The sequence below is a fragment of the Nuphar pumila genome, chromosome 13 (genome assembly GCF_984573655.1).
Source record: "Nuphar pumila chromosome 13, dmNupPumi1.hap1.1, whole genome shotgun sequence".
In the NCBI taxonomy this organism is placed as follows: domain Eukaryota; kingdom Viridiplantae; phylum Streptophyta; class Magnoliopsida; order Nymphaeales; family Nymphaeaceae; genus Nuphar; species Nuphar pumila.
In genome coordinates, this window is record NC_143261.1 from 77,326,067 (window position 1) to 77,351,984 (window position 25,918).

The following is a 25,918-nucleotide window of genomic DNA, read 5'->3' on the forward strand; positions in this document are numbered from 1 at the left end:
AATTTTTTTAAAAAAAAATTTGTGCTGACAGCAGCTGACAGACTCTGTCAGGGCTGAAATGGGCTGCAATTTTTTTTTTTTTAAATTCTGCTGACAGCAGCTGTCTGTCAAGGCTGCGAATTTTTTTTTAAAAAAAAATCTGCTGACAGAGCTGTCTGTCAGCTGCTGACAGCAGTTGTCAGCAGAAAGGGAACCCCCGACCCCCTTTATATATATATATATATATATATATATATATATATATATATATATATATATATATATATATATATATATTTTACATTTTTGCCTCTGCCGCACCCCCGCACCCGGGTTTTTTGGAAGTGCCGAATCCCCGCACCCGCACCCGCGCCCGCACCCATGTGACATAGGACCCCAGTGTTCAACAACATAACCTCTGCTGCTTATGGCTGAATGGTTAAAGCGCTAAACTCTTACGTGCCAGGAACATTTTGGGAATAATAAGCAAACAAATAGAGAGAACATACAAGTACATATGGTTCCTTGTCTGGCAAATAGGATTGATGGTGCAACATGCCCACAATATTCAGTTGCTGCAAATGATACTTGATATCCTCACCTCCAATTATTCTAGGACCCTTCACTTCTATGTATGACAAATAGGACTGAAGGTGCAACATGCCCACACTATTTTGTTTTGGAGAATGATACTTGATACTCTCACCTCCTTATTATACTAGGGCCCTTCATATTTATAATCAACATTCTTAATAGAACATGCTAACTCAATCAAATCATCATAAATAAAGACCAACACACTAGTAAAACACCCACAAATTTTATCCAGTGACATCTCCTAAACTACCATAGCAAATTTGTTAAAACGCTTGGGGATACTTTTAAATGCAAATACTCAAACTAGGTGAAGTCCTTCGATTTAACAACATTGCTAACTTGTAAAGGACACATGTTGAAATTGTAATGAAATAGTAGGCTCCACGAACGCACTTGAATCTACTCAAAAGGAAGTATCTAAAAGATACTTTAGACAAGACCCATAAAAGGGTATAAATGGAAAAGCATAAAAATAAATAACACTTTATTTATGAGAGCAAAATGCTTAAAAAGCATTTAGAGGAATGATTTACACAAGGGGATGCACCCCTATTTATACAAGAGTATTAAGGAGAGCTCATAAGGAGCTCTCCCTTTCTAGCTGTTGGAACTTCCAACAGCTAGAATTCTAGCCGTTGGACTAGTTCCAACAGTTAGAAAGTTGGTCAAGTTCCAACTGGAACTTGACCAAACTAGATGTATCTAGTTGTAATATAACTAGATACCAAAAACAAAAAGAAAAATTAAAAAAAAATTAAAAAGTATAAATACAAAAATATATAATAATAATATTATTATATATGTGTTGTTTACATTTTAACACTCACCCTCAAACTTACGGTACACTGAGCGAAAGTTTGTCTAAGAGGAAGTGAAATATGGGAGCCGCGAGAGGCTTGGTGAAGAAGTCTGCTAATTGGTATTCTGACGTCACATATGGCAGATCAATGGTTCCATGCAATTACTCCTTTCTGATATAATGACAATCCATCTCAATGTGTTTGGTGCGTTCATGGAAAGTCCGGTTGCTTGCGATGTAGATTGCACTCTTGTTGTCACAACACATTCGTGAATCCTGTGTTGCTTCAACTCCCATATCAGCGAGCAGTCGCTTGAGCCAAACAACTTTCATTGTGGTAGTTGTCATGACTCTATATTCAGCTTCAGTGGAGGAAAGAGAAACCTTTTGTTGCTTCTTACACCTCCATGATATTAGAGATTCACCTAAAAATACACAAAAACCAGTGGTTGAGTGCTTATTATTAGGATCACCTCTCTAATCAGTATCAGTATAAGCAATTAAATCTAATGATGACGATGCAGACAAGAAGAGTCCTCGTGAGAGAAAACTCTTTAAATATCTAATAATACGTAAAACTGCTCCCATGTGAAGATAAGTGAGAGCATGTTGAAACTGGCTAGCTGTGTGTACAACATGTGCTATGTCTGGCCGAGTGATGGAGAGATAGGAAAGTGCTCCAACAAGTTGTCTGAACGGAGTGGGAACATCAAGACACTCTCCATCATCAATTTTCATTTTAACATTGACCACTTCTAGAGTGTCCACCTTCTTATCATCTGGAATGTCAAACCTGAAAACAATATCAAAATCAAATTTAGATTGAGATATCAAATACCCACAAGGGGAAAAAGCAACTTCTATTCCTAAAAAGTATCTCAATAATCATAAATCAGACATTTCAAAATGAGTTTTAAGAAGAGTTTTGATATTGGTAACTCCCTGTTTGTCGTCTTCAGTGATGATCATATCATCCACATAAAGAAGAAGGATGGTGATACCTGCATCAGATTGCTTAATAAACAAGGCAGTGTCAGTCAAACAAGAATGAAATCCAATGTCAATCATAACATGACTAAATCTGTCATACCAGGCTTTTGGTGCCTGTTTGAGGCCATAAAGGGCCTTCTCAAGACGAAGTGTTTTACCCTTAGGAATACTAATACCAGGCGAAGCTTCCATGTAGACTTTTTCAACAAGACTCCCATTTAACTAAGCGTTTTTGACATCCATTTGAAATATGCCATTTTTTTATAGAAGCCAAAGCAATTAAAGTTCTAAGAGTGGTCATACAGGCCACAGGGGCAAAGGTTTCTTTGTAGTCAATGTCATACTCTTGAGCATAACCTTTGGCTATGAGTCATGCTTTATATCTTTCTAGAGTCCCATCACTTTTGGTTTTGACTTTATAGACCCATCTTCAGCCTATAGGTTTCTTTCTGAGAGGAAGGTCTTGAATGGACCAAGTGTTGGCCTTCTCTAATGCATCCAATTCTATTTTCATAGCTTCAACCCATTCTTCATGGTTTTTTGGTTCAAAATAGGAGGAAGGTTCAACATAGGATTGGATTAATGCAAGGGCTGCCCTATACGAGGGTGAAAAAGATTCGTAAGAGACATTTTTCGAGAGGTCGAGAAATTCTAGAAGTCCTACGAGGGAGAACTTCAAAAAACCTTTCTAATGCACATGGTGGGTGTTGTTCTCCAACTCTTCGTCTTGAATATTGCAGACCAACATCCCTACTGGTTTGGTCTTCGCTATCATTTTAAAAAATAATAGGACTTTGATCATTGTCAAAGTTATATTCAAAATCCTCTTCATTGAATTTTGAAGTTAAATCGATTAAAAAGAAATATTCAGTAATATCTTTGGATTTTTCACTTTCATAAGAACTTTCTTTTTTTAGAAAAGACACATTTCTTAATACATATAATTTGTTATTTTGAAGATCATAGCACCTGGAGCCTTTTTTATTTTCAGCATATCCTAAAAAGGCACATGGGATTGCACGAGGGGAGAATTTATCATTTTTGTTTGTAAATACAAAACATTTGCAACAAAAAACTCTTAATCTAGAGTAGTCTTGAGCTAAATCATAAAGTTTTTCAATTGAAGATATATTTTTTAATGAAGATGGCATTCTATTGATGAGATAGGTGGCAGTTAGAGCAGCTTCAGCCCAAAAACCTTTTGGAACTTGACTTGCAATTAGTAAAGTCCGAGTGGTTTCTATAATGTGGCGATGCTTGCGTTCCGTAAGACCATTTTGTTGAGGGGTGTGTGGGCATGATCGTTGATGAGTAATGCCATATAGATTAAGATAGTTTTTAAATTCTCCAGACATAAATTCTCCCCCTGAATCGGTGCGAAAAATGGAAATATTACTTTGAAATTTGTTTGTGACTATTTTATGAAATATTTGAAAGTGAGCAAAAACTTCGGATTTATGTTTAAGAAAATAAATCCAAGTGTGTCTAGAAAAGTCATCAACAAAAATGACATAATATACATAACCACCTTTAGAGATAACTGGTGCAGGTCCCCAAACGTCCAAATGTATTAACTCAAGAGGTTTTGTAGAGACAAAGGTTCTACTAGAAAAAGGTAATCTTTTCATTTTACCAAGAATGCAGTCTTTACAAGCAACTTTTTCATATTTACAAAATTTTCCCAAACTTGGGAAGTATTGGATTTTTGACATATGAGGATGGCCAAGTTGTGCCATAATTCTGTTTCTAATTTCTGAACATTTAAACAAAATACATTTTTTGGTAGTTCCAAAAAGTCCATGTAATATAGTCCTCCTTCTCTATGGCCTTCCCCAATCAGCTTCCCTGACTGGCGATCATGTATCCAGCAACCATCAGAAGAGAAAGATATATTACATCCATAATCAGAAATTTGTGAAACAGATAAAAGGTTCAAATTTAATTTTGGGATATATCTAACTTTTGGAATACAAAAAGTTTTGGATTTTTAAAAACTTTCAAACATCCTGTTTCTTTTATTTCAAGAGATGTTCCATCTGCGGTAAAGACTTTTGATATACTTGAGTTATTTTTAAGACATTCGGATAAACATTTAGCATTTGGGGTCATATGAAATGAAGCACCAGAATCTAAGAGCCAAGGGAAGTTACCTGGACCGGATATAGATGCAACTGCCACTCCAGTTGAGGCTTCAGTCGAAGAGGATACTCCTTTGAGAAGAGGTTGAAGAATCTCCATCAGTTGAAACATGGAAACAGGTGCATCTTGATCTTTTGACTCGGTTTCAATAGATGCTACCCTCTTTTCGTCTCTCCTTTTAAGCTTCGGACATTGAGGCCTATAGTGCCCCGGTTCATGACAGTGGTAACAAATAACTTTTCTTTTGTCAAACTCACCACTGTCTCCCAAAATGAGGTAGTCTATAAGTGCGAGTATGATTCTCTGGTCTAGACACAACTAGAACTGAATCATCATCAACTTTTGGAGTACTCTTTCTAAGGCGATTTTCCTCCATAGTTAGTTCTTCAATAGTATCCACAATAGTAGGAATTTTACCACGATGAAGTAGAGCCGATTTGGTGGATTCAAATTCTGGCCTTAATCAATTCACAAATTGATAAAAGTGTTCCATATTGAGTTGTTTTTGACGAAGCTCGATATCTTCAGCGCAATGTCATTTTGGCTCTAGAATAGCCAACTCTTCCCAAAGTTCGGACAACTCATTATAATATTCATGAATAGTTTTGTCATTTTGAGTTGATGTCTGAACTTTTTCTTGAAGATTGCACTATTGGGCAATATCTTTAAGGCTATGTCATAGGGATTCGGCTAGCAGGGTGTCGCACCCGCGTCAACGTGACTCGACGCGGAAGCGGGTGCGGCACCGGGTGCAGTCAACTCGATCCTGGGTGCGTTGACCGCACCCCGGATCATTTAGGTCCATTTTTTTTGGATTTTTTTTTAAAAAAAAAAATTGCCCTATGAAATGGGCTGCGGAATTTTTTTTTAAAAAAAATCTGCTGACAGCTACTGACAGTTGTTGCTGCTCCTGCCTTTTCAAAATCCTTCTTTTTAGTAAAGGATTTTCTCTCTCCATAATAAATGATAATGATGGTGGTAGCCTTGCTCTCTCTCCATAATAAATGATAATGATGGTGGTAGCCTTGCTAATCCTTCTTTTTCGTAAAGGATTTTCTCTCTCCATAATAAATGATAATATGATGGTGGTAGCCTTGCTGGCTATTAGCATTCACTGTTCTCCTGACGAACTCTTCTCCTGACAAGATAGAAGCCACAGTAACCAAGATCTGCTCTTAAGCATGAACTTGTTACAGATCGACGTGGCCTATGAAGACTAATAAACTTGTGAAATAAAATCTCACAAACCAGCATCCAATGCTAGGGCTGCAAATGGATTGGATTTGTTTAGATCTCTTATCCAAATCTGACATATTATTCTTAGACATGGATTTCAAATAACATCATATTGGGGTTATACTCGGATCTACATGACCTGGTGCGCTATCGTGCAACTGTATATAAAATGAAATTTGAAAAAACCCGCGTCGGGGGAACCCCCGGACCCCCTTATATATAGATATATATATATATATTTTTTACATTTTTGCCCCTGTCGCACCCCCGCACCCAGGTTTTTTGGAAGTGCCGAATCCCCGCACCCGCACCCATGTGACATAGCTTTAAGGGAATACATATTTTTAAGGTATTCCCATGCCTTATCGGCATGTTCAAATTTAGCAAGGCTAGAACATTTTTTAATGTCTATGCTATTAATAAACCATGACATTATCTTTGTATGCTCCATCCTCCACTCTTTCCATTTCTTTTCATAAGAGGCTAGAGCCTTAGTCTTCTCCTCTTCCGTTAGAGGGACTTCCTTATCCCCCTCTTTTTGGTGAGAGATAGTTTAGGTTCCGAATCGGAACCATCCACTATTCCCCATAAGACTTTTCCCCATATGTGGTGCTTCATAATTGAAGCCCACATCACATAATTAGTATCATTCAACTTCATGGGTTTATCATGGTCATCCATCATTTACAAGGGTGTGAAGAAGATAGAAAGGAGAAGAAGAAAAAAAAAGAAAAATAGAGAAAAATGAAGAAAGGGATACAATACAATGTTGTTGCTCAAGTCCTTTTCTCCAAATGGATCCTCTTGTAGTCGATAGAAGAGTGATAAAACACTCTTTTGGCAAGTGATGAAACACTCTTTTGCAAGTGACGAAACACTTTTTATAAGAACAAGGTAATAACACACCTTTACACAAGAGGCATGGAAATCGAGGTAGAAGTTTTTCAAGATCTAAGAGTTTCGTAGCTTTGATACCATGTAATGAAATGGTAAGCTCCACGAATACACTTGAATCTACTCAAAAGGAAGTATCTAAAAGATACTTTAGACAAGACCCATAAAAGGGTATAAATGGAAAAGCATAAAAATAAATAACACTTTATTTATGAGAGCAAAATGCTTAAAAAGCATTTAGAGGAATGATTTACACAAGGGGATGCACCCCTATTTATACAAGAGTATTAAGGAGAGCTCATAAGGAGCTCTCCCTTTCTAACTGTTGGAACTTCCAACAGATAGAATTCTAGTCGTTGGACTAGTTCGAACATCTAGAAAGTTGGTCAAGTTTCAACTGAAACTTGACCAAACTAGATGTATCTAGTTCTAATAGAACTAGATACCAAAAACAAAAAGAAAAATTACAAAAAAATTGAAAAGTATAAATACAAAAATATATAATAATAATATTATTATAATAATATTATAATAATAATAATATTATTATATATGTGTTGTTTACATTTTAACAAAAACTTCCGTAATAATTACAAACCAACTATGGGATCACTAAAAGGAATCACATTTCTCACGCTCCCCATGAAAACCATCAATAACTCCATGTAGATACTTTTCATATTCCTTGAATTCAACATGACACTTCGAGTATGAAACAAAATGTTAGTCTTGATATGATCTTATTCTTACTGGGGTCTCCATTTCAGTGTCACCAACGTTATTCAAAACAAGCCTCAAGGCGCAAAAGGCACGCCTCGCCCCAAGGCAATGACCCTTGTGCCTTGAGGAGAAATCAAAAGGCATAAAATGCCTGAGGCGTACGCCTCAAGGCGAGGCACGCCCCTTTTTGTTATCGAGTCAAATGAGGGTCAAAGCCCCCATTTGACCCAAATTTGGGGACAAAGAGAGGGAGTCCCGACCCTAATTAGGGTCTCCCCCCTGCCCCACCCTCTTTTTCTCTTTCTGTTTCTCTCGACTCTCCCTCTTCCTACTCTCTCTGTCTCTTCCGTCTCTCGTCTCTTGCTCTCCCACTCCTTGTCTCTCCCCCGTCTCTCCCTCTCTCTCTATCTCTCTTTGTCGGAAGGAAGAAGAAGAAGAAGACTCTCTCGTCTCTCTCTGTCGACAGGTACACTCTCTCGTCTCTCTCTCTTTGTTTGTCTCTCTCTCTCTATGTTCTTTCTTTTTCTCTTTATGATTTAAGAATATTTTTGTAACTTTTGTATTTTTTTTTGTGGTTGAATTGGTGAGTGGTTGTTGTTATGGGGTTGGGGTTTGATGGGGGTTTAACGTGTTTTTTTCCTCGGTTGATTCTCTGGTTGTTGGGTATTAACCATGTTATCTTTTTGCCATCTTTGCATTGCTCGGTTGATTTTATTTTTTGTTTTAGTGGGTTTCAAATGTTGGCTATCTTGCAATAAAAGGTTGAATCTATTATTGTACCCCGGTTTTCCTTGAGATAGCGTGTTCTTTGTGTTTGTATTATTTCTAGTTCAATACATGCTAGGCATAAAGAAATTTGATTGATTTTGTGGTAATCGACTTAAGGGAAGAAGTCCAAAACTAATATCAAGACACTACGTATATATTCCTTTTAATGGCATCTCTAGTCCAATAAAATAACCAACAAGACATGCATGTGTAATATTCCTTTTTGCAGAAAGCTCGTATTTCAAATTCTTGTGCCAGTCAATATACCACCAACCTATTAATATTATGGGCCATATTAATTGGAATGTATGTGTAATATATGTTGATTTTTATTGAGTAAGAATCTGAATTCATTGGATTATATACAGCATTGACTCAAGTTTTTTTTAATTATAGTTTATTTTTTGTTATTTGCCTCGTTATTTGTGTTTTGTAGTTGAACAATGCAAAGAGATGTAAGATAGGAACATAGAACTAAAGTTCTAAATCCCACTAAAGATCCCAGACTCGTAGGACATGTAATTTGCAAATACTATAAAAAAGAGACTGCATGTGGCATTTCAAAGCTAAAACATCACCTAACTGGCACAAAACATTGTGTAAGTTAACGCCAAAGTGCTTTACCTAAAGTGAAAATATTTTTTTAGAATCATCTAAGGGATCAGAAGGAAAAGAAACAAGCGAAGGAACAAAGCAAGTTAGATAGGAGGGGGGACTATTTATTTTGGTTCATCATCAGCGGCAGATAATGTAAATGCCAATGAATTAATTAGTATGGCAAAAGCAAGCACAGCTGGTCCCATGGACCAATTTGTGAACAAAGAAACATGACAAACCACAATTAATAATGCATTCAAAAGGGATGAAAGAAAAAGTGTATGTCATGCCATTAGGAGTTTTTTTATACCAATGCCTTGCCATTTAAACTTTGCAATAGTCCATATTTTGGTCCAATGCTAGAAATTGTGGCAAATTATGGGTGATGGTTAAAACCACCTTCTTACCATGAGATCAAAACGTGGAGTTTGAAAGATGATGTAGACTGTACTCATAAAATTTTAAAGAGTTCAAGAATGAATGGCGCAAAGTTGGTTGCAACATTATTGTGGACAAATGGAAATGAAAGAAATTTAATTAATTTTCTTGTGAACAACTCATTAGGAACAATGTTTTTGAAGTCTATTGGCATCAACAACATTGAAAAAATTGTTGCAAATTTGTGTAACTTGTTTGAAGTTGGTGAAGAGAATATGGTACAATTCATTACAGATAATACATCAAATTATGTGGCAGCTGAGAATATGTTAACAACAGTTAAAATATTTTTTTAGACATCATTTGCAGCACATTGCTTGGTTTTGATGTTAGAAGATATTGGAAAGTTATCATTTTTTAAAAATACAATAGAAAAGGCAAAGAAAATTACAAGATATATCTATAGTCATGCATGAATATTAAATTTGATAAGAAAGTTCACAAAGAAGAGAGAACTTCTACGTCCAGCCATCACTCATTTTGCCACATCATATCTCACGCTTCATAATATTGGATGTTACAAGAAAGAGTTGAAGTCGATGTTCTTGTCTTCAAATTTTAGAATATCTAATTACTATAGAAAATCTGATACTAAGAACATTGCTCATATTGTTCTTAATGATCATAAGTTTTGGGTTGCCTAATCATATGCAATTAAAGCTACGCTGCCTCTCGTGAAAGTTTTGCAATTATTGTATGCGGATGAGCCTGCTATGATATTTTTGTATGAGACAATAGATAGAGCAAAAGAAGAAATTGCTTCGAATTTTGATAATGTTGAAAGAAAATATAAACCTATTTGCATAGTTTTAAAAAGTTGCGCCTAGGCTGGCTAGTGTAATGAAATTGACTAAATCCAAAATACGACGCTTATGGACATGCAAGAACACACTTAAATCAAGTAACACACTTGATTGAATAAACTGCACCACCCTCACAAGGGTCAAAAATATCTTTGTTATTGCATAGAAGAGTGAAGAATACAAGGCCTCGAAGGTCTATTTATAACAAGGTTGCCAAACTAGGAAGCGAATGCGGGAAATGATACGGGAAGCGAAAGCGAGAAGCGGAGCATTTTAAAATTTATAGGAAGCGGGAAGCGAAGTATCAATTTAAAAGAAAAATATTAAAAAAATGAAGCAATATAGTAATTGAATAGGAATCAAACAAGAAACAAATAAAAACTCAAATAAAATTGATTATTCTTATATTTCATGATTTTTCAGTAAAAGAGTTAAATTTTTGTTAAAATCTAACAATGATGGTTACTAATTTAAAAGTACATGAAAAGTGAGTGAAAGTGTGAGAGAAAATACATGAAAAATATGAAAAGAAATATGAGAAAAGCATATAGGAAGCATAGACCATGTGTGTGCAAAGCATAGAAGAAGCGTGGGGGAATCGAGATTCCCATGAAGTTTTGGAAACGAGGAGTAAAGCGAGTTTCCCAGAAGCAAGCTTCCCACCAACCTAAGAAGCTTCTGATAACTTTGATTTATAATACAAGGGGACATAAAGGGGGCAGCTCCAAGTGGTTGTTGGGTCCATCAAATCTGAAAAAGTATAATAAGTACAAAAAATAAAAGAAAATAAAAGGACTAAAATAAAAGGTGGTCAACCCCTAATGGGTTGACGCCTATTACAGTGAAAAGACCGAAATACCCAGGGGTATTTCGGTTTAAATATGTGTGTGTGTGTGTATATATATATATATATTAACACGCCCCCTCAAACTCATGGTGGAACAACCTAGAGTTTGCCAAGTAGGAAGTAAAATCGAGGTGACGGGAGTGCTTTAGTGAAGAAGTCTACTAGTTGATACTCTAATGGAACGTAAGGCAATGTGTTGGTCTTCCTCAAAAATTCTTCAAGAACATATTGGCAATCCATATCAATATGTTTTGTCCTCTCATGGAATGTATGATTGCTTGCAATGTATACAGTGATTTTGTTGTCACAACATAGTCTGGAGGGTTCTGCGATGTGAATTCCCAAATCCTCTAGTAGTTGTCGCAATCATACTAACTCAGATGTAGTCATTGTCATGGCACAATACTCAGCTTCAGTGAGAGATAGAGACACTTTTTGTTGCTTCTTGCATCGCCATGAAATTAGATAATCACCCACAAAAATACATAAACCAGTGGTTGAGCGTCTATCATTCACATCCCCAATCCAGTCAGAATCAGAATATACAATGACTTCTAACGAGGAAGAGGATAATAAAAACAGTCCATGATTAATGAAATTCTTAATATATCTAATAATTTTCATTACAACACTCATATGTACTATAGTGAGAGCATACTGAAATTGACTAACAGAGTGAATAACATGAGAAATATCAAGACAAATAATAGAAAAATAAGACTATGCTCCAATCATTTGTCTGTATGGAGTTGGATCTTGCAGAGGTTCTCCATCATCTTTCTTCATTTTGTATTTATGACTTTTGAAGTATCAATTCGTTTTTCATCTGAGAGTCCTGATCATTCAATGATCTTTACTGCATACTTAGTCTGTGACAAAAAATAACCACGAGGTTAGTAAGCCACTTCTATTCCAAGAAAATATCGTAAAAAAACAAGATCTGTCATGTCAAAGTTGTCTTTAAGCACATCTTTTATATGATTAACTCTCTGTTTGTCATCTATATAAAGTAGTAATATTACCATTCCTGCATTAGAAGACTTAACAAATAATGCAGTGTCAGTAAAACAAGATTTAAAATGAAGTTGTGCTATCACACTACTGAACCTATTATACCAACCTTTGAGAGCTTGTTTTACGCCATACAAGGCCTTTCGTAATCGAAGGGTTTTCTCATGTGTTAAATTCAAACCTGGTGGAGGATCCATATAAACCTCCTCATCCAAATTACTATTCAAAAAAACATTTTTTACATCCATTTAAAAGATAGCCTATTTTTTTATTGATGCTATAGAAATAAAAGTTCTAACAGTGGTCATTCGAGCGACTGGAGCAAACATCACGTCGTAGTCTATTCCATATTCTTGATTGTATCCCTTGGCTACTAGCCTAGCATTGTATCTTTCCAATGTCTCATCCCATTTAGTTTTTATCTTGTAGACCCATCTACATCTTATAGTTTTCCTTCCTTTGGGTAATGTTTGGATTTCCCAAGTTGTTGCCTTTTCCAAAGCTTCTAATTCATCATTCATCACCTTAATCTATTCTTGATGATTTTTAGCCTCATGGTAAGATGTATGAGTGTACGACCATTAGGCATGATCTATACCTTAGTTCAAAAGAATCATATGATACAAATCTAATAAGAGCTTTTGAAATTCTTACGAATTTTCTAATACTAGAAGAATCTATATCTTGATTTTGGGAATATCTTTCTAAAGCACATGGTGGATGGTCTTCGGTACGTTGAGTATAGGTTTGTATGTTACTATGAGATAGGTCTATATTATTAAGACCCTCATTTACATTCCCATTTGCATCATGAGTGTCTTCATTTTCACTCTCATGAATGTTTTCACACCTTTCATGTTCATTGACAAGGTAAAAAAGAAAAGAATAATCACAACTTTCTTAGATTTTTTCTTTGCTAAAGCCAATTTCATTTTCAAGAAAAGTAACATTTCATGAAACATATAATGTGTTTATTTCAATGTCATAACAACTATATCCCTTTTGATTTTCGGCATAGCCTAAAAAAACACAAGGAATTGTTTTTGAAGAAAGTTTGTCATTCTTATTAGTAAGGACAAAATACTTACATCCAAAGACTCTTAATCTTTTATAATCGAGAGATGATTTAAATAATTTTTTAATAGAAGAGATATTTTCAATATTTTTTGAAGGCATTTTATTTATTAAATAGACTGCCGTAAGGGCGGCTTCGACCCAAAAACCTTTTGGAATATTTTTGGACACAAGAAGTATTCTAGTGGTCTCAATAATATGTCTATGCTTCTTTTTGGCTAGTTCATTCTGTTAAGGAGTGTATGGACCATGGTTGCCAGTTGCGGAAGCGGGAGCGGGAAGCGATACGGGAAGCGGGAGAGGGAAGCGAGGCACTTTCAAAATTTTAGGAAGCGGGGAAGCGTGGGACCACTTAGGACCGATTCGGGAAGTGTCTCGGAAGCGACCTAGGAAGCGTCTCGGAAGTGACCTAGGAAGCGTCTCGGAAGCGAGGGGGAAGCGAAAAAAATAAAAATAAAAAATACAAAAAAGTGAAAAAAAAACAGGGGAAGCGAGGGGGAAGCGTGATGGGAAGTGCGCTTCCCATTAAAGGGAAGTGTGTCCCCCATTAAAGGGAAACGCGTCCCCCATTAAAGGGAAGCGCGCTTCCCAAAAAAGTGGGACGCTTCCCCCCACGCTTCGGAAGCGCGACCGAAGCGTGCTTCGGGGAAGCGCGCTTCCCCTTTTAGCTAGGCGCTTCCGGTAACCCTGGTATGGACAAGATTTTTTATGAATAATCTTATGTAGACCAAGGTAATTTTTGAACTCTTTTGACACAAATTCAACCCCGAAATTTGTTCTAAAAATTTGAATATTGCTTTTAAATTGAGTCTTTATATAGCAATGAAATTTTTTAAAACAATCAAATACTTCTGGTTTTTGTTTAAGAAAAAATATCCAAGAGTGTCTAGTATAGTCATCCACAAATACAACATAATAAGATACACCTCCTTTGGATACAACTGGAGTCGGTCATCATACATCCGAATGCACTAACCAAGACATTTTAGATATAAAATGTCTTGGCCCAAAGGGTAAAGACTTCATTTTACCAAGAATGCAATCTTCACAAACAAAATCTCCTTCTTTATAACTTGTAAGAAATGGAAACAAGTATAATTTGGACACACTAAGATGTCCTAGTTTTTTGTGTGAATTTTCTATATCTTTCTTTTCTACAAAATTATAAAAAATATGTTTTGATAACTCAAGATTGTCCATTACATAGAGATCTCCTCTTCTATGGCCTCACCCAATCGGCTTCTTGGACTGAAGATCCTGTATTAAACAATCATTAGATGAAAACAGTACTTTGCATCCATGATCCGTAATTTGAAAAACAGATAAGAGATTTAAATTTAATTTTGGTATTATAATATTTGGTATGTGAAAGATTGATTGTTTTTTAAAAACCCCAAAACTTTTGATTTTTAAAGATGTTTTGTCGGCAGTTGAAACATAAGAATTATTTGGGTTAGTATGACATTTGAATAATATGAACTCATTTGGAGTCATATGAAAAGATGCACCGGAATCAAGAATCCAAGAAGTCTTCCTGAGGTCACCACTTGTAGATACGGACGCTCCCGAGAAGGAAGAAGCTTGAGTTTTGAACATCGGTTGTAGTGTCTCCATTAGTTGAGTCAAAGATAGCGAGCCGATACATTTGGAGTCGTCTACATCATTCCTTTCAACCGAAGCAACTCTTTTATCATCTCTACGATCTTCTTTCTTTCTTTTAGGACAGAAAGGCTTGATGTGTCCTAGTTAATAACAATGATAGCATATGATTTTGCCATATTTTTTGTATTCATGATCACTTCTTTTGTCTATTCTTTCATAGTTATCTTTCACAAAATGAGGAAGTTTATAACTCTTAGTATGATTACCGGACTTTGACATAGCAAGCACGGATTCTTCATCTTTTGAGGCGGATGGTTTCTTCAATCTATTTTCTTTCATAGTTAACTTCTCAAGAGTTTTGACTATGGTTGGTACACATCATCTACGAAGGAGAGCCAACTTGATTCCTTCAAATTCGGTTTCTAAGCCCATTAATAAATTGGTAGAAATGCTTTGTTTTAATTTGGTTTTCACATAGTTCTATATCTTGGGGGCAATGCCACATTGATGAGCCATCCAATTATCTTGGAACGTCCCATCCTCCATACTTTCCATTTCTTTTCATAATCGAAAACGACTTTAGACATTTCTTCTCCTTGAAGAACAACTTCCTTACCATTCTCAATTTTGGTAAGAATGAGTTTAGGCGCTTTTTCGATACCATCAACTAAACCCCATAGACCCTTTTTCCATATTTTGTACTTCACTATGGATGTCCACATCACATAGTTTGTGTCATTGAGTCGTACGGGAATGGAGACGATTACTTCTCTTTCATTCTCCATTTCTTTACAATAAGGACAAAAGACAGAGAGAGAGAGAGAGAGAAATGAAAAGCAATACAAGATTTAAGAGATGGTGTGTTTCCCGATACAACGATCCACAATTCGTTGTTTCACCAAGCTCACGATCCGCTTCTTGATGCTATCACGATCCTTCTCTTGATACTATTGGAATAATACTTCAAGAGCACCAAAGCTTTGATACCATGTAATGAAATGGACTAAATCCAAAATACGTTGCTTATGAACATGCAAGAACACACTTGACTGAATAAACTCCACCACCCTCAGGGTCAAAAATATCTTTGTTATTGCATAGAAGAGCTCTTAGAAGAGTAAAGAATACAAGGCCTTAAAGGCCTATTTATAATACAAGGGGACACAAAGGGGGAAGCTCCATAGCTAGTTGGAGTTGTCCCATCAAATTTGAAAAAGTATAATAAGTACAAAAAATAAAAGAAAATAAAAGGTGGTCAGCCCCTAATGGGCTGACGCCTATTACAGTGAAAAGACCGAAATACTCACGATGGGTATTTCGGTTTATATATATATATATATATATATATATATATATATATATATATATATATATATATATATATATATATATATATCTTAACAGCTAGGTGTAGGGCCACCGCCTAGGGTTATGGGTCTAGGCGGTAGGGCCCTATTTTTTTAACTAGTCTGCCTAGGTTGTTCATGCCTAAGCTGTAGGGACATTGTTGTTATGTTTTTTAAAAAAATAATCTCTTTTCATTTTTTTTTCTTTTTATTCTTCCTCCCGCCCCAAAAGCTTCTTTTTTTATTCTTTCATTTTCTTTTCTTTTTTTTGTTTTTCTTTTTTACCTTTTTTTTCCTTCCTCCGCTTTCACCCCTCCGCTTAGTTGTTAAAGGTGGAGCCTAAGCGCCGCTTAGGCAGCCTAAAAGAGGTAGTCTCTTGGTTTGATGCTCAGTTGCACACACATGTATGTTTTCTGTGTAATTGTATATAATTACATATATTAACATATCATAAACATATATTATAAATTTACAATATTATGTGTTTATATTATATATATACATATCTTAGTACTTAATTCATATATAATCTATAAGCGTATGAGTTATCCATTTGATTGCTTTTATGTAATATAATTGATTTACAGTGTTCGACAACATGTTATTATTTGTCTATTGCTTATTGTTGATTGATTTTATGTTGTATACATGTTTGTTATTAATTTTAGTAGTTTGTTTACATATTTTGTATGCTTTTTAAATTTTTTTTATTTGGGGTACCGCCTAGGCCTCACCTAATCCTTTTATTCGGAACGAGGAGATACGTAAGAAGGTAGGCGTTGCACCCATTGAAAATAAGATGAGAGAGAATCGTTTACGGTGGTTTGGACATATTCGACGAAGGCCTAATGATGCTCCAGTTAGAAGGACGGAGAAATGGGAAAATATATTAGTTAAAAGAGGTCGGGGTAGGCCTAGGAAGACATGGATGGAGGTGATAGGAAAGGATATGAATGCTTTGAACCTCACCGAGGAGATAGCATTAGATAGAAATGAATGGAGGAGAAGGATTCATGTGGAAGACCCAGAATGATTTTCTTTGTTGGTTCATATCGCTGACCCCAATTGTTTTGGGATGAAGGCGTAGTTGTTGTTGTTGTTGTTGGGATACCGCCTAGGCCTCACCTAATCCTTTTAGGGGCTCACCGCCTATGCTCCGCCTGGGCTCCTCCTATCGCCTTTAACAACTAAGCCTATTTGGGACATCATTGACAAACAATGAGACTTGGAACTCCATAAGCCTTTGCATGCAGCTGCCCATTATTACAACTTCAACCCAAATGGAGAAGTTAAGAGTGGTTTTTATGATTATGTTGAAAAATTAGTTTCTGATGCAAATGTTTGGTTGAAAATTACAACACAAATCGATGCATTTAAAAAGGCAAAGGAGTTATTTAGTAGAGAGGTAACCGTTACAATAAAGAAACTAAAAAGTCTTGGTAAGTTTGCAATTATATTATTATTTGTTAATATTTTTTTATTAATTGTGACATTCTTAATGTTTTTATCATTTTTTTATTGTTTTATTTGAATGCAGCTGATTGGTGGAGTTCATTTAGGCATGAAAATCTTGAATTGATACATTTTGCTATTCGAGTTCTAAGTTTGACGTGTAATGCATAATGCATAGGGTTGTGAGAGAAATTAGAGTATTTTCTTATTAGTATGTGACTTTGTATTTTGTTTTAAACTCTCTTTTCTATAAGTTTAATTATTTTATAATTGATTATCAATTATTTGGAATGATACGTGCATACAAATTGGAGGAATAGACTTAAACAAGAGAAAGATGAATGCATACAATATAAAATTAAAGGATAGAAATATAAGGAGGGCTACTAAAGAACCTAGGTCTAGATTATGTAGACCCAAATGATGAGTGGATTGTGGAGAGGGAAATTGACTCACAAGTGGGAGGGTTATGCTACTAAGTGCTCTCCCTTGGATGCTTCATTTATAGGAGTTTATCGACGTCAAGGAGATCAAGATTTATTAGTTTTCTTGGATCCATGTTCTGATTGCATCAATGTGCTAGAAGCTTTGACATATCAATTTGCAGTAGTAAGAAGCATGTGATGCATTTAGGCTCCGATTGGAAATTGCCCTCTTGGGAGTGAAAAATGGACTCCATAATGGTCATGGATTTAGCAAATCCTCAGTTTTACCCTCAAAAATGAACTGAGGTCACTAGGCCATTGGTGTGACCAACGGAAATGTCATAGGTGTAGCACTTGGCATTTACCACCTCACCCTGGTGGTGGGACTGGCAAAGTTTATGCAGCTTCCTACTTTTCCCCTTTTTCCTGGCTTCCAAACAGAGCCTTGAGGGTGAAAAAGTGGACTCCATAGTGGTCATGGATTTAGCAAATCCTTGGGGTTGTTTGGGAGCACTCTTTAGTATCCATTAGGGATTCCTCACTTCCACAGTCATGTTGTTTGGGATGCAGTTTTACCCTAAAAAATGAGCTGAGAATGTTACTAGAAGGTAACCGGTGTGACCATCAGAAATGTCACTGGCGTAGCATTTGGCAATTACCACCTCACCCTGGTGGTAGCAGAAATGAGGAATTGGGACTGGCAAAGGTTGTACCGTTTCCTACTTTTCTCCTTTTGGAATTGGGGATTCCACACTTACCACTCCAGTGACCTCTGAAGGTCTCCTTCCAAATAGAGCCTTAGTTTTTTTCATTCAAAGAACATATTTTTGAAATATCTAGTTTGGGTTAGATATCATTGAATGTACACATATTTTTTGAAAATACTATCAAGAAGTCTTATGGGTGGTTAAAGACAATGATTATATTTTACATGTGCCAAAGGTAGTCTTTTTCTTCCTTCAAATGAAAAAAAAGAATTTATTTGCACCAAGTGTGAAAGGAGGCTAGACATTTGGCAAGTTCTCCTCTGACCAGAATGAAGATCCCATTGAAGTGGCTAATCCCATGCACATCGTATGTACCTCTGGTGGAACAATTTGTGTAGCATATGTGTTACATAGACACTTCTACGTGCCCAAGCTGTCGGTGTTGGACACGGCAGGACACTTCATGGACACAAGGTTTCTTGAGGTGCAAGTGTTCAGAAAAAGTGGATACGCATGTTTCATGTCGAACATGGGGACACAAAGTGTCTAGTTTATCACATGCGGCATCCAACATTAGGACAAGAAATGTCTGATTCATGACCCGTGGTGTTTGGCTCTTGGATACGAAGTGTCCAATTTATGACATGTGATGTTTGATTGTGTCTAAGTTTCAACACTACTTCGGGCCTTGAATTGGACACATTGTATCTAAGTTTCTACGACAGCAGCGGCGTTCTCCTCCTCCTACGGCAGCGGTGGCGTTCTCCTCCTCTTCCGACAGTAGCGACACCAGTAAACCTCTCTTCTTCTTCTTCCTCCTCCCTTCTTCTTCCTTCTCTTCCTCCCTCCACCCCCTCCCCTCTCTCTCTCTCTTCTTCTTCCTTCTCCTCCCCTCATTGCGGCAACAGCTGAACCCAAGGATGGATTCGGTTCTTGCGTTCAGCAGAACCTAAACCCAAACCTGGGTTCAGTAGAACCTGAACCCAACGTGGGTTCAACAGAACCAAATCCAAGTTTGGGTTAGGTCCTATAATTCTATTCTAAATTTAACTAGCTATTTTTATGAATTTTATTTTAATAAAATATTATTTTTTGGTTTTAAGGACGAAAATGACATAAAAAAACACTCATGAAAAAGGGGAAAGGAATTGTGTCATCTTCATTGTACGTGCAAGTTCAGCTGCTAGTGCTAGTGTTACTGATAGTGGTAGTGTTGGTTCTCGTAATTCGGTTGTATCATGTGATGGTGGGTCACTATGGGCACATGTGGAAAGGCTTGGAAAAGCTGGAGGAGATGGTGAAAATGTGAGATTTCAGTGCAATCTTTGTAAAGTAAGTTTTGTTGGGTCTTACACAAGATTTAAGGCTCATTTGTTGAAGATATTAGGATATGAAATTTTTGGATGTAAAAGAGTTGATGAGGCAATGCGGAGACAATACAAAAAAATACAAGATGAATATAAGAAGAAGAAGAACATGACTAAATATTGTGCAATCAATGTACCCCTTTCAAGCCATCAAGAAGATGCTAAAAAAAATGGATGTAAGAGGTAGAGGAACAATACAAGCATCATTCAATACACATAGAAGGGAAGAGATGGATAAAAAAATAGCAAGGTATTTTTTTTCTAGTTCACTTCCCTTTAATATAGCTAGAAATCCTTATTTGAAGGATTTGATTACTTCTCTAGCAAATTGTAACTTGAATGGCTATGTACTTCCAAATTCATAAAAACTATGAACAACAATTCTTCTAGAAGAGAGTGCAAATGTTGAGAGGTTGCTAGAGATTAAGAAATTTTCATGGGAACAAAATGGAGTTTCTACTATTTCTGATGAGTGGACGGATATTCAAAGGTGTCTGATTAATTTTAATGCTTCTTCGCTTTGTGAGTCAGTATCCTTGAAAGCAGTTGATGCATCTAAACAATATAAAAATGTTGAGTATTTGAAGGAGTTGTTTATAGAAGTAACAAAAGAAATGTGTGATAAGAAAGCAGTGCAGATCATTACAGACAATGCTCCAGTCTGTAGAAATGCTGCATTAAGTTTTTGAGAGTGAGTATCTTTATGTTTTTTTGACTTCCTGTGTAGAACATAGCTTGAATATGGCCCTCAAGAGCATCTGCAACCCAAAAGAAGAAGAAGATTTGCCTGGATATACTCGTGTCGATGATGTTGCCAAGGACCAAGAAATTAAGAAATGCATTATTGATGATGAATTTTGGGATAGAGTCATGTATTTTCTTGAGTTTACACAACCCATTTAGAAAATACTAAGAGAAGTTGACAAGAATGAGTAAATGCTTCACAAAGTTTATGAAATGTGAAATAATATGATGGAAAAAATTCAAGTTGCAGTTTTCAAGCATGAGAGAAAAGATCCTGCACTAGATGGTTTAGAATTTTTTAATTATATACATTCAATTTTAGTTAAAAGATGGGATAAGAGTAACACTCTTTTGCATTGCATGACACATTCACTCAATCCCAAATATTATGCAAAGAAGTGGCAGAAAGGTGGTCTTGTTCGTGTCCCTCCAAATTTAGACTCAAAGCTATCAAAGCATAGAAATATGTGAATGGCAAGACTTTATAGAAAACCACATATTATAAAGCAAGTCACACAAGAGTTTGAAATTGTTTTCCCTAGGAGGTTATATACACAAGCATTACTAGCAAGAGAGGATAAGGATATAGATTCTATCACATGATGGTCAACATATGGATAAAAAACACCTCTTCTCCAACGTCTTGTATTGAGATTGTTATTTCAGTCTGTTACATTATTATGTTATGAAAGAAATTTGAGCACATATGCCCAAATCCACAACATCAAGAGAAACAAACTCACCAACAAACGTGCAGAGAATTTAGTCTTTGTTCATTCAAATCTTCGATTACTTTTACGAACCAATGAGGAATACAAATACTATTTTTTATTTTTCTCTTAGTTATTTGACTACTCTGTAGTTCCTTCATTTAAATATGCATGTATTAAACATTTTTAAATTTTAATCGTAATGCAGACAAGGATCATCCAAATTTTGGGATGTAAATCTAGAGGAGTGTGACATGAAAATGATTTTAACACAGCAAACATGGACTTAACTGAGACTACTCTTCGTTCTTATGATGAAAATGAAGAAAATTATTAGGATCATTACATCATCATCATATACATTGTGTATGATATACTTTTAGTATGCAATTATGCATTGTTTGTTTCTTTTGTTAGCATAATTTGCTTCGTTTTTGCTTAACTTATTTGGTTATTTTCTGCTTAACTTGTTTGATTGGTATGCAATCTGCTTGACTTGACTTGTACTTCACAGTTAATTTGATTTATTGCATGAATTTATGCATGATGAATTGATGATATGATAATTATTTTTATTTCATTAGTAATGTTAACTTAAAACTGTTAAAGTTTATATATACCCTCCCCGCACCCCCGCACCCAAGTTTTTTAAAGAATTCCACTGAAAATTGTCAAACAAGTTGGCCTACCAAAAATCCAACTAATTATGCTAGCAATTCTTCAAAAGAGTATGTTCGTTGGCATTCTCCCAGTTGACAGCCAAATCAAAGCATCACAACTTATGAAGAATTTCATATTTTATGTCGTGATGAAATTGCATAATCAAACCACTTGCTATGCACATGAATATTAAACTTTTGTTGAGATGAACCTTAGCTAGATGGTGTCACTGAGATGAACCTTAGACAACCCAATGACAAGGGGCCTTCTCAAATCTTCAACTCAAAACTCAATAGCAAGCCTTCAAAGCTAAAGAGCAACCATTGAATTGGTCCTTGCCCATCCACTGCACACTTTTCCATCAAGACTATCATATGATCTAAACCAGTGTTATTAAAAATGTGCCTCAAGGCGCAAAAAGCATGCCTCGCCTCAAGGCAAGGGGCTTTATGCCTTGAGGCGCATGTACAAAGCGCAACAGCCCTGAGGCATGCGCCTCATACGCCTTGAGGTGCACGCCTCAAACTGAGGCGTACACGCCTTGAATTTTTTAGTCAAATGAGAGGGTCAAAGCCCTCATTTGACAAAAGAATAGGGTTTTTTTATGCAGTTTTAACTAAGCTGCTAGTAAAAAGGGCATTTACTACCTTGTTCAAGCTCGTTGACCGTAAGTACGTCCGGCAAAGCCAACAAGGCCAGGTCTATGATCCTAGGGGTGGTTTCTATGTGTAAATATAAAAAAAAGGCATGATAAATGCACAGGCAGTGCTAGGTAGGGGTGTCAATGGGTTGGTGTTACGAAAACCGCAAGCAAGAAACAACCGAAAGAAACAAAACACAACAAGAACACACAGATTTACGTGAAAAAACCTCCCTTCAAATCCGAGAGAGAGTAAAAAACCACGGCCGCCCAGAGGAAAAACTTTATTGCTCTTTCTCGACATATACAAGAGAGAAAGAAAAGAAAGAATTTATACAAGACAAAGGCGACAACCCTAAACCTAAACAAATCGGGTTTGATCCATAAGACACTGGGTCTCAAACATAAGCCCAAGAAAAAAAATATTCCTGGGGACCCGCGCCAGGAGGAGCCCCCGAACCCCCCTTACTGCAAGGGCAAAAACTCTGAATCAGGCTCCACAACTCATCAGTTGGACCTATGTTAAAATGAGTGGGTCCAAACCTGAATCCGACTAAGTAATGTAGGTATCAGATCAAGATTCAGGTTTAACTGGATTTTTATAAGAAAAACTATACCCAGATCCGATAAAAATTACATAAACTAGACCCAGTGCATACCTGGCAAAATAATATTTTTAATTATTTTACATTGAAAATTTGAGAATCTTAACTGAAACTCCTGTCAAACCTGGCTTGGCATAAAATTTTATAAACCATACCCAACCCATATAATAATCGGACCTCATGGGTCCAATCTGAATAATTAATCAGAATCCCTTCTTTGCAACCAAACCCTGGCCCTATAAGATCCAATATGTGTCAGGATCGGGTCATACCCAATCCATTGACACCCTTAGTAGCAGGTTCACTAATTTGCAGTCTAATAGACACTCAAAGCAACCACGTTAATAAAGTCATTGAGATTAGTTGCTTCGTTTCATAGAAAATTAATATCACCGTGTCAACTTGTTCATTGTATTCAATTTCGTAGGAGCAATAATCTCTTCTAGAATGTGACGTTAAACCTTTTTAGTGGCAAAATCAAGTCATGCAATTACATGCAGTCATAACCCTATATATATATATATATATATATATATATATATATATATGAAAACATGCATTTTCTAATTATGACATGATATTGTTAATGCTAATATGTATTTCGTTGTTAATGTTAATTTTTTATTTAATGAATGCTCAAGTTTTATTTCTTAGATACTTACATAGATCAAGTTATTGCATTAATGTTATTTTTATATGTTAATCTCATTTTTTTCAGTATTTATTTGAGATTTTTTATTTCTTGTTGGTTGTTGCTTCATCAATACAACAACAACAACAACTACGCCTTCATCCCAAAACAATTGGGGTCGGCCATATGAACCAAAAAAGAAAATCATTCTGGATCTTCCACATGAATCCTCCTCCTCCAATCATTTCTATCCAATGTCATGTCCTCAGTGAGGTTCAAAGCATTCATATCATTTCCTATCATCTTCATCCATGTCTTCCTAGGCCTACCCCGACCTCTTTTAACTAATATATTTTCCCATTTCTCCATCCTTCTAACTGGAGCATCATTAGGCCTTCGCCGAATATGTCCAAACTACCGTAAACGATTCTCTCTCATCTTATTTTCAATGGGTGCAACGCCTACCTTCTTACGTATCTCCTCGTTCTGAATCTTATCTTTTATTGTATTTCCACACATCCATCTAAGCATACGCATCTTTGTTGCTTCATCAATAAAGAATTTTTTATTTATTTATAATTTTAGATATTTTTTATAGTTTTTTTAAGTTTAAAAAAAAAAGCTTTGAGGTTTAAAACCCCCTAGCAACCTTTAAAGCTAACCTAGGTCACATAGGCATGGATGGTGCCGCTGCTATGAAATGATTGTTTCGCAAAAGAAGGGAAGAAGGGTGTGAGGGTGAATTTGGGTTGTCTATATTGCACATATACAACATTACATACATAGTATAACTATTGAAAAGTAAGAGCTCCACTAAAACATAAAGCAGAAGGTATAAAATATTTATAGAAACAAACAATTTTTCTTATATTTTGACTACTAGATTGGGCATTTTGAGGCACCCATGCATAGCTAAAGAGTAGCCCCTTGAAATGGTCCTCTCCCACCGAGCCCTTATTATCTGATCCAAACTATTAAATGTCCTAAACCAATAACACTTCAGGCTGGTACTACAACTCTCCAATCCACCAAGATAGAAGAAACTAAAAGAGGCATATTACAGAACAACATAAACCTAAAACAACTAGAACAAAACAGAAACTACAAACCAGAAAAACAGCATCCAACAAGAAACCAAAGTAAACGATGAACAACCAACCTCAAGAAGAAACAAAGGAAACCAAAAATGACCCGATTCAATGCTTTACAGAATACATGAAATCAAGCTCAAGAATCAAACCGAACACTACGAAACTCAAGAGACCAAGAAAGGGAAGAAAGAGGCTTACATTTCCATAGGCCAGGGGATCCACCCCGTACTGCCGAATCGATTCCTTGGCCAACAAAGCATGTTGTTTATGTGGGTCTTGCTGGTAAGTGTAGACGAACTGGTAAGGCACCTCGGCCCCAATTGGTGTGGCATAGGAAGGGTTCCCAACGGCAGCAGTGGGTGACCCATACTCTATACCAGGAGGCCTCAGCGCAGGATCAGGATGAGCCAGGTACTCATAAGCGTGGCTTGTGGGTTGGGGCACCAGAAGACCGTAGTCTTGGTGGTAGAGGGCGTGCTTGGTTGCTGGTTCCTTTGATGGGGGAGGAGGGGCAGGAGGGCAGAAGTAGGAAGATGAAGGGTCGGGATGGGGAGGGTAATGGTGGGAGTATGGAGCATTGGGAGGAGGAGGAATTGATTCAGGAGGCCATCTGCCCACATCCATCGTTGGAACTTGGAGAAGCGAGCGAGCGAGAGAGAGAGAGAGAGAGAAGCGAAGGAGGGGTTTATTTCCTTTTCATTTCTTTTTCTATTGTTTGTTTTCCATATCATTTACTTTTTCGAGTTGATCCCCTTTTCTAGCCATTCGCAGACTCTTCCAAACATAGAGTAAGGTTGGAAAAAAGTAAGAGGGACACTCGAAAGGGTGACTCAACGCCATGAATCGCCTGGCAGAGCTTTAGGCTGACAATTTTGGAGGTTGGCTTAAACCAAACCAAGCCTAGGCCTTGCCCCAGTTTTGTTAAGTGGAACAATCGGACGCAAAGGACCCAATATAGTGGTGGTAGCTGCCTACTACTTTTTTAGCTTATGATAAGTTTACAGGCTTTTGAAGGGTTTTTTCTGTTGTTTTTTTTAATTTAACCA

At 36.5% G+C, this 25,918-nt stretch overlaps 1 protein-coding gene across 2 annotated transcripts in view; it reads right to left on the bottom strand.

Moving 5' to 3' along the window:
- LOC149818803 (uncharacterized) overlaps nt 1-25,572 on the bottom strand; it is a 30,712-nt gene extending 5,140 nt beyond the window's left edge. For both annotated transcript variants that reach the window (XM_089985491.1, XM_089985490.1), the window contains exon 1: nt 25,071-25,572. In XM_089985491.1, coding sequence (XP_089841617.1) covers nt 25,071-25,496 — 426 coding nt within the window. In that variant the 5' untranslated portion in view covers nt 25,497-25,572. The remainder of the gene's footprint in view (nt 1-25,070) is intronic.
- Nucleotides 25,573-25,918: the final 346 nt, after the last annotated feature.